The sequence below is a fragment of the Zonotrichia leucophrys genome, chromosome Z, assembly GCF_028769735.1.
Source record: "Zonotrichia leucophrys gambelii isolate GWCS_2022_RI chromosome Z, RI_Zleu_2.0, whole genome shotgun sequence".
In the NCBI taxonomy this organism is placed as follows: domain Eukaryota; kingdom Metazoa; phylum Chordata; class Aves; order Passeriformes; family Passerellidae; genus Zonotrichia; species Zonotrichia leucophrys.
Window position 1 is genome coordinate 58,811,703 of NC_088200.1, and position 12,646 is coordinate 58,824,348.

Below are 12,646 nucleotides of genomic sequence, written 5' to 3' on the forward strand. Positions count from 1 at the left end.
ACAGCCCTCTTAAGCAGGGCTGCAGCCCCATGGCAGTGCAGGCAGGCACCCACCAGCAGCTCCTCGGTGGGACATGCAGCTGTGGAGTGGTTTTTGTAAAGGGTGACAAGAGAGAGCTCCACCTGCAGAACTAAATTCAGTGGGTTTTGGTATTCCGAAATTGAGGCATTAAAGTGAATTAATTAAAGATCTGCAGGAGTACTGCATACAGTTCTGGCACCCTCAACCCAAGAAAGACATGGAACTATTGGAACAAATCCAGACGAGGTCCACAAAGTTGCTGAAAAGGACTGGAGCACTTTCCCTATGAAGACAGGCTCAGAAAGTTGGGGGCTGAAGAAAACAAAGTTGTATGGAAACCTCATTGCAACCAGTATCTGAAGGGTCGTATGAGGAAGCCAAAAAGGCACTGTCAGGAACTGCAGCAGCAGGACAAGCATAATCAGGTACTAACTGAAAGATGGGAAATTTAGGTTAGATATTAAGAGGAAATTGTTTGCTGTGAAGACGGCGAGACATTGTGACAAACTGCCCAGAGAGGCTGTGATGCCCCAACACCGGCATCATTCAAGGCCAGGCTGGACAAGTCCTTGAGCAACGTGTTCCAGTGGGAGGTGTCCCTGCCCACGGCCGAGGGCCTTGATCATTACAGTCCTTTCTAACCCCTTAACATTCTATGATCCTCTGCAGAAGAGAATTTGACGCTCTAACGGAGCTGTTATTCCTCAGCCGCTCCCTCTGGAAGGCGACTTTGGCTGCTGCCTCGTGACAGGACTGAGACTTCATCGGTTCCGTAAGGCGGCGGCGGGGCGGCCTGAGGCGGCACAGGCGCGGCCGGATGCCAGCCCCGCCGAGCCCAGCTCGGGTCCCGCCCGGCTCCCGCGGCCGAGGGCACACGTGGCCCTTGCCGGGAGCGGCACGGCAGGGCACGGCGCTGCGCAGGCGCCCGGGGCCGGAGCGGGCGGGGCGGAGGCGGCGGTCGGGCCGGCCGGGGCGGCCCGGGCCGGTTGGGCGGTGGCGCGGGGAGCGGCCGCGCAGCCCCTCATTCCGCGGCCCCGTGCAGGGAGGCGGCGGCTCCGCCCGGCTCCGGCCCGGCCCGGCCCGGCCCGCGGCGGCGGCCCGAAGAAGCTGTGGCCGGTGCCTGAGAGCCCCGGGAGGAGGAAGTGGAAAGGAAGGAGTGGAGCCCCGCCGGGCGTAAGTTCTCGCGGTCTGAGGGGAAAGGCAGCGCGGAGGGACGGGCGCTGCCAGCTAGCGGGAGGCTGTTCCTCCTCAGTGCTTGCGCGGTGACAGAGAAAGTGTCCCGTCTTCACCGGGTTAGTGGATGCTTTCTGCCTTCGGAGACGCGTTCCCCGGGAGGGTGTTTGTAGTCTGCGGAAAGCGAGGCTACCAGGGAGTGCATCCCCTCCCTGCAGGAGAGCTGTCCGCATTTCCTCTTTTCCTTAGCCTGGCTAATGATCCGCAGCGCGGATCATCCGTTCTGAGCGTTCCGAAGGAAGTTTCGGTTCACGTGCTGGCAGAGGTGGTTTGAACGATGTGCGTTGACTTAGTGATGATGAGTGAGCTCGGGCTCCGTTTCCAGGGTAGTGTCCTGCTGTCTGGAGGCAGTGAACCGCCGGGAAAATGTCATAACTGCTGAATGACCTCATGTTAAAGCAGCTTAACTAAAAACGATTTTTAAAAATGCTTCGGAAGCTACTCTGAGCTGTGTAGCTTTCTGTTAATGCATCGATGTTGTCACCATTACTGCCTTGCAAGTCTGTGTAATTGCTGACTATAGGAATGTGAGGATTGTAAGGTGTGGGTTGAGGCTGGATTCAGTTTGACCTTTGTACCCTAGTACCTGTCGACTCGTTTAATTTGTCCTCGTGACTACTCCTTACAATACAGTTTAGGAGATGGACTTTATAATATGCTGTTTGCTATTTCTGATATATTTCAACTATTGCATTGGTATGCAACTAACATGTCTGATATTGAAATGATGTAATTCCCCCGTAATCCTCAGTTTCTTCTTTTAGTGTAGTTTTTCTTCTGAATCAACTTTTAAATTGCCATTCCAGGTTATTTTATATTTTCGTCATCACTCCTTGATGTAGTGCATATACTGGTAATTTTACCTGAGTAGGAAAATAAACTCAGAAGGTTTAGGCAAGAGAATTTTCAAGACCCATGTTAGCCAAATAAGAAATTATGTCTACAATTTAAAAGAGACAGTAGGAAAAAAGGCCTCAAAAATTTTCCTATCAGCTTTTCCATGTTTCTTGAATGAATATTGTTGAAAAACAGTTATAGACAGAAATGCATTTTTTGCTGCATTGTTCTCAATGCATGAGTGTTTGGGATTATTTATATGATCAGGACTTTACATTACACAAAACTTGCACAGGTTTCTGTGGCACATAATGTCATTTGAAACTGAGCGAGTCCAAAGGAGATATATGAACCTCGTGTGTTTTTTTCTTCTGGCAGGTGGCAGTCACATCTCCTGATTCTTTGAAGCTCGGTGCACCAGCTGCAAGGTCTCTGAAAGGATAAGAGGAGGATGCAAGTGCCCAGTGTAGATTTTCCCACTGCTGTGTGGAGATGTGCAGGTTCAGTGTGTGCTGCTCCTCCTGGGCAGTGCCTGTGTTGAGCAGAGGGCGGCTGTGAGGGCAGCTGCTGCTGAGGGATTGTTGCAGGATCGGTGGGTGAAACCCGCTGGAGTGGCAAGGGCAGCAATGGCAGGGTTGAGGGGCCACGTGTGTGTGAAGAGGCGCACTGGCCGTGCTGTCTGTCTGGGTGCAGGGACGTGGGTGTACCTGTGTGCGAACATAAGTGTACAGAGCAAGAGGTGCAGCTGGGTTAGTGAAGTGCTGTGTGTGCATAAAGTGAAACTCTTCGAGGAAGGGTGCGGAAGAGGACTTGATGCTGTGCCTCCTTGTGTGGCCCCGGAGCTGGACCGTCGTGAGGTTGGGTGCAGGAAGGGAGAGCCAGAAGTGTGTGTGGTGGCATCTGAAATGTGCTGAAGTTGGCATTTCTCTTCCTTTTGGAGTTGGTGTGTTGTTGGCCAGTTGGTGAGCTCCCCAGGAAGGGAAGCGGTGATGGGAGAGGGTCTCTTTGGGGAGAACAGGGCACACCAGCCTTTCATGGGGCCCCTGGTGGCAGCGCTGCAGTTGTGAGAGAGCCTTGTGCAGGTAGGTGGGCAGCAGTCACTGGCCTTGGTGTGCTGGAGGAGGGGCACTCTGGTGCTGTGCCTAGAGCTGGAGGGCCTTGAGGAGAGTGAGGTGGCCTTGTGGCTGTGCTCATGTTGCACAGGAGCTGCTGGGGGCGAGGATGAGGCGTTTGAGGTGCACCAGTGTGCTGTGCTCAGTGTTGGAGTGGAGCCTGTGTGCAGCACACACTTGGAGTGCACACACAGGGTTGTTGCTGGGCTGTGCGAGAGCTGCGTGCCTTTGGTGTGCGGCCGAGGCAGGGAGGTTCCCGTGGCGGGAGCGCCCCTGCGGTGAGCGAGCGCCTGGGAGGAGGAGGCCCAGCTGGGAGCACAGAGCCTGCCCCGCAGCTCTTGTGCCTGGCGCTCCCCAAGGTCCCAAGGGCGCAGCTGGGTGTTCCTGGAGAAGCCCCAAGTGTGTGCAGGCCTGTGAGTTGGGGGGCTGGGAGGGCTTTGGGTTGCGCTGGCTCTGGCCTTGAAAGCGCCTCCCGCGCTGCCCGGGCTTCCTGGGCCGGAGCCCTGGCTGGACGGTTTCTGCCACCATTTTGTGGGAGGGAGATGCCATTTTGTTCAGTGTTGCAGCTCCTGCTTCCTTGTATACCAGGAAGTACTCAGATATCAAAATATTTATATGCAGCGCATGCATTGGGTATGTAGATATTTAGAGTTGTCTGTAAGAAGGAATGAATCAGTAGATTCATACTTAGATCCGCTAATTATAGACATTTCTAGAGGTATATGAATGAGAGATTTGTAATGGTAAAATCATAAGCCTGAGGTAGGTAAAGCAGTCTTTCTTGAGAGCTGATGGAAGGAATCTGTAGATGTGGATGAAATGCATTGCACAAGGATAAAAGGCAGGTTCAGGCCTTCTGCTTTGCGTGGCTGTAGAAAAGCACCGAGCTGTTTGGGGAGCAGCCAGGAGGCGGCACAGGGCACTGGGACGTGCCCGAGGGCTGTGGAGCTGTGTGAGGTGGCTGCCAGGCAGGCCTCAGCAAGCACCGTGACATGTCCCCAGAACATGGCTCGAGGTCTGTCCCTCGATCCAGGCTGAGAAGGCTCCATGCCTGGGCAGAGCGCAGTGGGATGGTCATGCAGAGCCCTGGGGCAGGCTCTGGGCATGCCGTGGCCCTACCAGACACAAGCAACACAGGCTGAAAAAACAGAAGGCCAGAACAAAATCCCTGTGTCGGAGGATCATGTACCTGGGGACTTAAGTTGTGTTTTCTCTCTGAAGAGTCTGTGGTGTCGAGGCATTGTGCACTTGTGGGTAAGATGTTGCATGCCCCAGATGCATGCTGTTTCCATGGTGGAGTGGAGGCATGAGCGTTAGTGAAGCTGCTGGCTCAGGGGCACATGGAGCAGCTCCCGTCTCTCTAGAGGGACACCCTGCACCACAGATTGTGGAGTGCTGTGACAGGGGCTGGTGGTTGTGCCCTCTCTCACTTTCAGTGGAAGTTTTAGCCCTGCAGGTAGTAAGGTGTCATCAAATCACAAAATATCCTGAGTTGGATAAAATGACCCACAGGATCATCAAAATCCAACTCCTTGCCCTGCACAGGAACTAAACGAATCCCACCATGTGCCTTAGACCTTTGTCCAAGCGTTTCTTGGCCTCTCTCAGACCTGGTGCTGTGACCACTTCTATTGGGAGCCTGTTCTAGTGCTCAGTCATCCTCTGGATGAAGAACCTTCTCCTGATATCGAGTCCAAACCTTCTGTGACACCATTTTGGCCATTCCCAGGGGCCCTGTCACTGGTCACAGGAGTGTAAATATCAGTGTCTGCTGCTCCTCTTACCCTCACAAGGAAGTTGTAGACTGCAATGTGGTCTCTCCTCAGTCTTCTCTTGTCTAGACTGAGCAGACCAAGTGACTTCAACCTCATATGGGTTCCCCTCACAGCCCTTCACCATGTTTGTTCCCCCCTTTGGACACTTTAACAGCTCAATGTCTTTCTCATACTGTGGCACCCTGAACAGCCCCCAGCACTCGAGGTGAGGCTGCCCCAGAGCAGAGCAGAGCAGAGCAGAGTGGTATAATCCTCTCCCTTGCCTGGCTGTGATGCTGTGCCTGATGCACCCCAGCACACGGGTGGCCCTCCTGGATTCCAGGGCACTGCTGACTCATGTTCAGCTTCCCATTGGCAGGACCCCCACGCCACTTTCCATGGTGCCTCTCTTTCCCCAGCTGCACACACCTCCAGAATTGCCCTGTCACAGGTACAGTATCTAATACTTGTCTGTGGTGGGTCAGTTGCTTAGCAGCACCCACCCCTCTTCTGTGCATGTGGTCTCTCGTGATTGTCTGGCAGAGCCAACCTGTGCATGATGGTTGCTGCACTCCTTTGTCAGCACTTTTTGACACTGTCGTGCCCTGTGTGTTCCATACCACATGATGCTTGGCTTGCACTACCATGGCCCTACAGGCCTACCCAGAAGTATCACAGTCTCCAGACTGAGTTGTTGCATTCTGGTTTTTTGAGGGAGAGAGCTTGAATAGTAAAACCCAGTGATTTTAGCCTGTATGTAAAAATGCCTTTTTTTTTTCTTCTTTTTTTCTTTTGGAGACAGGGCTGTAGGTGAAGATGCAGGAACCAGAACTTGTTGCAAAAGCCCTGCGAGCTGTTCTTCACGCCTTTAAAAATGGTGTACGTTTGTCAGAACTTCAGAATGAATATAGATCCCTGACCAATGAGTTCATTCCCTTCAGGCACCTAGGATATGACACACTGGAAGGCTACTTGGAAAGTATCCCAGGAGTGGTCAGAGTGGAAGAGAACAAAATGGGAGAGGTAAGAATCACAATTGAGAATTACAGTTCAGAAATGGGTTTTGTGTTTGCAGAATGTTCTTGGTTCATAATTTTGCCTCCTTTTGTGCTGTGTATTTCTGTAGCATGCATATGGTGCACTAATTCTGGGAGAGGTGGAAGCTGAGACATAAGATACTAAGTGCTCCTTATTTTCCTGCCTCTGCATTCCAGACTCAAGGTTTTGTATTCAGAAATGTAAAGTTTCAGGGCTTTTTCCTGGAAATGTGAATTCTGTGTGGAAAGATCACTTGTGGAGATCTGGCCCCTTTCTCAGCATTTCTGACTTTAGAGGAGATACTAGTGGCTTGTCCTGGGACCTTCAAGAAGGTTAACTTGTGTGTGTTAATCATCTCTTCTCAGTGGGGTTTAGCATCAATTTTTTTCCCTACAGTAAAACTCTTTGGTGCTGTTGCTTATAAGCCTGACAGTGCTTGCTTTGGACTTAGGATTCTTGTTTGTTATGGATTGCAGTGCAACAGAACTGCAAATATGTGCTGAAGTGACAAAGAGCTCATGCAAGTGAGGTGCCTTGCTGCAATATTTGCAAGTGCCTCAACATCTGGCAGGCATGCGAGGGATAAAGGGTCGTCACACAGATCAAGGAGAAGCAGATCTTAGCAGAGGATTGGTGTGGTAGAAGAGTTTTCCCTTATTCCTTGCTCTTGCTGTACTAGCCTGTGTCTCCTGGTGGCTGCCACCTTGGAAGCAGCTTGCCAGGACCACAAACCTCCTTGCCCAATAGTCTGGACTTCTGGTTTGAAGTCAGAATGTGTTCTCTTGATAGCTGGTGTAGCTGTGTGACTTGCAGATGATCTGTCTGGCAAGCTTGAAGCCTCTCCCTCGTTGGAGTATGGTTCTGGGTTCCTGAAGTCTTTGTAGCCTGAGCAGAGCAAAAAGCTAGTGGATATTGGCACAGTGTGTGGCTGTTATAGCAGGTCTGAAGAGACAGGACTTAAGGCTGAGATTCCTTGTTTGCTTAGCTGGATTGGGACGGCATGTGTGAACTCAGAGCTAGTTCTCCCTCATTAGCTGTCTGGTGAGAAGATGTTGGGCATTTAGCTGCTAGAGAATGGAAAATTACAAACTGTGGCTAATTCCAAGTCCTCCACCTGCAAGATAGTGTGTCCTTGGCATAGCTGTAGTATGATAACAAATAGTGAAAGAGACATGAGAAAAGAGAGATGTAACCCCTGAGGAATTGGGGAAGAGCTGATGTTGTGGTGTGGCCAATGGACAGTGTAAATTACAGAATATTCATGAGCTTATTGCTCGCTGTATAAGTGTCTGATGCTCTCTTCAATAAACGGAACTTGCTTATCACTCATATTGAGTGTCTGAGTCTCCCCTCATCAACAAATGGCTCATCCTCGACAAAGGCCTCTTTCTGCGACAAGAATACAATGAGAGGTATCCTGAGTTTTGTCCTAATACCTGGAGATGTGGCTGTTTTAAAGCAACAGATTCTCTTTTTGCATTTTTACATCAGAATTTGCCTATTTACAGCAGACAAGCAAGTTTGGGATTCTTTTTCTCCAAAGCCTGCCTCAGCTGCAGCTACGTTAGTAACAGGATTGCAGGTACCTCAGGTCTGGGAACATTTGTGATCCTGCAATTAAATGCTTCCTCGTGGTGGTTCTGGCAGATAGCCATCTGTTTCTAACTAGGGCCTTGCAGGGTGTAATCTGGTATCCTCCCATTCCCTTGAGAGCCTTGTTTATCCACTAATGCGATGTGTGCTGAGAGCCTTGTGAACTCTTGGATAGCACTAGGGGCAGTGAATTCTTTGCGGCAGCTGTTACAAGAGAGTGAAATGTGGCTTTAGGATGTGAAAAAGGAGAAAGTCAGGGGTCTTGAGGTACTTGAGGAGGACTCACTCTAGTTCAGAAGTGCCAGCTGTGCTCTGCATGACTGAAACAGCTGAGAGGAAGTGCTTTGTTGAACACCTGGGAGGTGGCAAAGGTGCAAAGATTGAGCCCATGTTGCTGTTTGATGGCACTCCTCTTACCAGTGTCCACAGTGTGGGCATGGCAGACATGAAACAGAGAGTGGCAAGCATGACTATGCACTGATGTGGGCCGCTAAGCCCCCATGTGCTTTCTTGTTACAGGCTATATGTCATTATAATAAGCCCGTTCTCTTTGTTCACCTCTCTCCAGAATACTTGAGCAGTCTCTCTTCATGGCTCTGGAGTACTGTGACCTCCGAAATGTCTGTCAACACCCTTGCCTCTTCCTTTAATCCCCTTACAGACAGTGGGGCAGGACAGCAAAGACATGCACATCCAAGGGTCTGCTAGCAGCTAGTGGTCATGGCTGCAGTCTAGATAGTCGTAGAAGGACTTTCATTACTGCCAGGTCAGCTGTCCAAGATGCAGCTGTCCAAGAAATGCATTCAAAAAGGAATAGTATAAAGTAGGCAGTAAATAATACAAATTGATCTCGAAGTGCCACATGTTACGTGCTGCCTCAAGTGTTTGTGGGAGTTGAATATTAGCTAGGTAACTGAGGCTGAACAAACATTATCTTGGTATGACAATGATATAAATTGGGCTTTGTTCCTCTTAATACTGAACACTAATTCAGCTGTCTTGAATGTGGGAAAGATTAAATCTGATGACTTTTTCTTTATGCAGTAGCTATGTCCTCCAGTTTCCACAGAAGATAAGAATTAAGTTAAGCATACAGAAAGCACTGAAAGGGGACTCATTGAAATACTTGCACCTCCAACAGGTGGTTGCATCATTTCAAGGAACCCTACTTTGCTTTACCTCATATTCATTTATGAGAAGTGTGTTATTGCACTTTTGTCTAAGAAAACTTTGACTTCTGCTTGAATAATTAAGCCCCTTCAAAAGGAAAAGTTTGAAGACTGCTTTGCTCTGCTCATCTAACCCCCATCTCTTTTTACATCTGAATTCATTTTAATTCAAAGCATTTTGTTAAACTTTATCCTTGTGAAACAAGGGAAGGAAATGCAAAAAAAAATTTTAGAACATTAGTGACAGGAAAAACCTGAAATGTACCAGAGATGTGAAAATGTTCATTTATAAAACTCTGATAAACTGTATAGGGACAAAAATCCTTTTATATTGAGACTTTGAACAAGTGATCAATCAAAGTGATCAACAAAGGTCAAGTGATCCATCTCATGCATCCATTCCTGTTAGCTAGGAGTTTGAGGAAAGCTTCTTTTCTGGAAGTGGGCACAAATGGCAACCTCTCTGAAGAGCCAGTTCATGACTGTCCACAGCTTGGGCTGCAACCAGAAGAAACTGGAGATGTTTGTGTTGTTCAGGGCTGTTGTCCCATTTAAGGTCACGGGGAGTTGTTGCAACAGGTCACACAACCAGCATGCTGCTGTGGGTTGACACTGGCTGCTGAGGAGTTATGGGCTGCAGTGGTGGACAGGAGGAGTTCCTGTGAGGCATTCCCAGTTTGGGAGCAGCAGGGATGCCAGGAGCACTGTCTTGGGGCAGATGATGAGACAGGAAGAGCTTATGAGTAATGGACAGACCAGTGTATGGCAACGTGGTGGCCATCTGATACAAATATCTTAAGGGGAAGAAGTGGCAGACAAAGCAGATGATGCCTTCTTTTGACAACCACTGGGGGGTTTGGGCCACTGCCATACCTGCTACAGGGACAAGACATCCAAGTGTGAACAATCCAGGATGTTTCTGGGGTCTGCTGCTCCCAGCATCCTGACACATGCAATGAATCAATGAAGAGAGGTGCTCTGCTGGACATAGCCCTTGAAAACAAGGAACGATTGCAGATGTAAAGGCTTGGAAGAGCCCTGTCTGTGGCTAGATGGTGTCTGTGGCCCTGAAAGGAGGGAAACAAAGCACAAAGTGGAATCAACAATGCAGGACTTTGGGAGTGCAGATGTTGGCCTGTTCAGGAATCTGCTTAGAAGACTCATGGATTGCAGTCCTGAAGAGAATGATCCAGGAGAGATAGTGAGCTTATAAGAATTGTCTCCTCCAGTTTCAAAAATGGTATGTTCCAGTAGTTGTGGGGAAAAAGCAAAGGGGGCAGGAGCACTGACAGAACTGAGCCATAAATGCAAGCATGCATGAGGTGGGAGCAGGGAGAAGGAACCTGGAAGGATTATACACATGCTGCCTAAACAAGCCTACATGGACCTAAGCAAGACTGTGTTTACTATTCATTATTTGCAGACCAAGACAAAGTGCTGTCCCCTTGAGAACAGCTCCCAGAGCACTGCCAGTTCTGAGTAAATGCTTCCAAAAAGAGTCCTTAAAATAGCTGGTTAAGTGTACAGGCAATTGGAGGAAACAAGGACAGGGATATAGGGACAACAGAAAAGAAGAAAGAAGGTACAGCAAATGAAGACTTTCAGCCTTTTGCTGTGTTTCACTTCACTAAAGCCTTATGGAGTCCATGTTCAAACTGTTGAGCGCAGATTGTTGCACAGATCTGTGAAAGGGTGAAGAGTGAAGGATTTCAGGTTCACCTTTCACAAAGATGGGTAATGACGCAGGTACAGCCTGCTGTATGACAAAGTCTCTCTTAAACAAGGTTGGAGAAGGTACACGTGATTGAAGAAGGAGTGCCTAACTTAAATCTGCTATTGCAAGCATGTGCACAGGAGGTAGAAGCAGAACTGGGTGAGCTGTAAAGGAGTATAGAGATACTATGGAAATAGGCAGAGGAAAGTGCAGGGCAAGGAAGTCCTAATCTTGTTGGGGGAGGACTAAGATGGGGGCATTTGGAAAAACTGAATGTGCATAAGCCATGAGTTTATTGCAGTGCACCCACAGGTGTCCTTGGAAAGGTCATGGTAATTTGTGGGAGGTTCTTGAGGACTGAAAGAAAGCACCACCCTTCACTGGGAAGGGTAGGATGGGAAGATCAGCCTGACATTGAACTGTTGGAATGTTGTTGAGCGTCTAATCCTGGAAAGCTGTTCCAGCCACTTGAAAGACAAGAAGGCAAGTCAGTATGGATTTACAGAGTGAAAATCATATGCTACAAACAAATACCCTTCAAGTTGAGATGATTGGTTGAGTGGAGACCATTGGATGTGGTTTAACTGAATTTTGGTAGGGCTTGTAATATCCTCTTCTGTAACAGTGGCACAAAACCCATTGGGAGACCATTTAAAAGTGATGTGCCCTGGGAATAGATGCTCAAGAACTGCTCTGTCTAACGTGTTCATGAATGACCTAGGTGATGGGACAGAGATCATCCTCAGCAAGTCTGTGGATGACAGGAGAGACTGATAGAGCAAATGAATGTGCTTGTTGTTCAGAGAGATTTCAAGAAGCTGGAGAAATGGAGCACCGGGAACCCTATGAAGTTCAGTATAGGGAAATGCCAAGTCCTGCACCTGGGGAAGAAAAACCCCATATTCCTGTATAGTTTTGGGGTTGACCAACTGAAAAGTAGTTTGGCAGACAAATGCCCTGGAGTTCTGGTGGGTGCAGAGTTCGTAGTGGGCAGGGTGCCATTTGTAGCAAGGGAGACCAACAGCATACTTGGATTCATTAAGAAGAGTTGCCAGCACTCTAATGGGGGTGATAATTCCCCTCTGCTCAGTGGCAGTGAAACCACATCCTTTTCTAAGCTTCCCAGAACAAGACTGGCATGGCCACACTGAAGCAAGTTCACAGAATGATTGTGAAGATTATGAAGGGGCTGCAACGTAACGTCTCTGATGCAGGGCTCAGACAGCGGGGATTGTTTGTGCTGGAAAAGAGAAAGCTCAGGGAAATCTTATCCTTATGTCTGTTAAAGGGAGTAAAAAAACCATGGAGCCAGACTCCATCTCCAGTTCTTATTGTTATTCAGTGAACAGACAAGAGACAACGATAACAGAGTGAAATAAAAGCAATCCCATGTAAACATTAAACAGCCCACCTTTTTTACAGTGAGGCTGGCTAAACAATAGAATAAGTTTTCCAGAGTGGTTGAGAGTTCTTCGTCCTTGAAGATATTCCACCACCTGACTAACTAGGTCTAATTGATGCTGCTTTGAGCAAAGGTGCTGTATTACATGGACTGTAGCAATGTTTTCCAGTCTTAATTTTTCTGTGATTCCTGGCATTTAATCACTACGGTGGTGGTACTGCTGGATTGCTGTTTTTATCAGTGCTGGCTGTGCAGCAGGTACACTGTCTGATCTGTAAGCAGGAGTTCCTGGGGTAGGAGAGCTCTCCCTCAGAAGGAGAGGCCCTCCTGGCAGTGGCTCTGTGCTGAGCCAGCCCAGCAAAGGTGCTGGGTTTGCCAAAGAGGAGGGGGAAGAATGAGCTGGAGAGCACTGCTGGAGGGCTTGCCTGGCTTTTAGTGTCATCATCCATTGCCCTTGTTTTCCTGGGCTGTGTGGGTCACCCTAGAACAAGAAGAGAGATCCCTGGGCCAAGCTGTTGCTGCTTAGCAATCTCTCTCTTTGGTTGTTTTTCTGCTTTGATTGTCCTGTCTTAATTGTGAGAAAAGATCCTTTTTGAAGCTGCTCTTCGGTAAATTTCAGAGATGCTGGTGAAATCCCTGAATTTCTCTTGCCCTGGTGCTGTGCAAAATGGTCATCTCTGAGGTTCCTTGGGGGCCATGGCTAGCAAGGTAGCAGTGCTGACCCCATGGCGCTATTGAGAAAGGGGCCCTTTTACAACCTCTACCACCACCAC

At 48.9% G+C, this 12,646-nt stretch overlaps 1 protein-coding gene across 7 annotated transcripts in view; it reads left to right on the forward strand.

The window, feature by feature from the left end:
• The first annotated feature begins 980 nt into the window (after positions 1-980).
• TDRD7 (tudor domain containing 7) overlaps positions 981-12,646 on the forward strand; it is a 46,954-nt gene continuing 35,288 nt past the window's right edge. Inside the window, exons 1-2 of one of the 7 annotated variants that reach the window (XM_064735692.1) lie at positions 981-1,194; positions 2,470-5,980. In XM_064735692.1, coding sequence (XP_064591762.1) covers positions 5,774-5,980 — 207 coding nt within the window. In that variant the 5' untranslated portion in view covers positions 981-1,194; positions 2,470-5,773. Of the gene's footprint in view, positions 5,981-12,646 lie in introns of all 7 variants that reach the window. The other 6 variants (XM_064735694.1, XM_064735697.1, XM_064735693.1 and 3 more) reach the window with 6 other exon arrangements.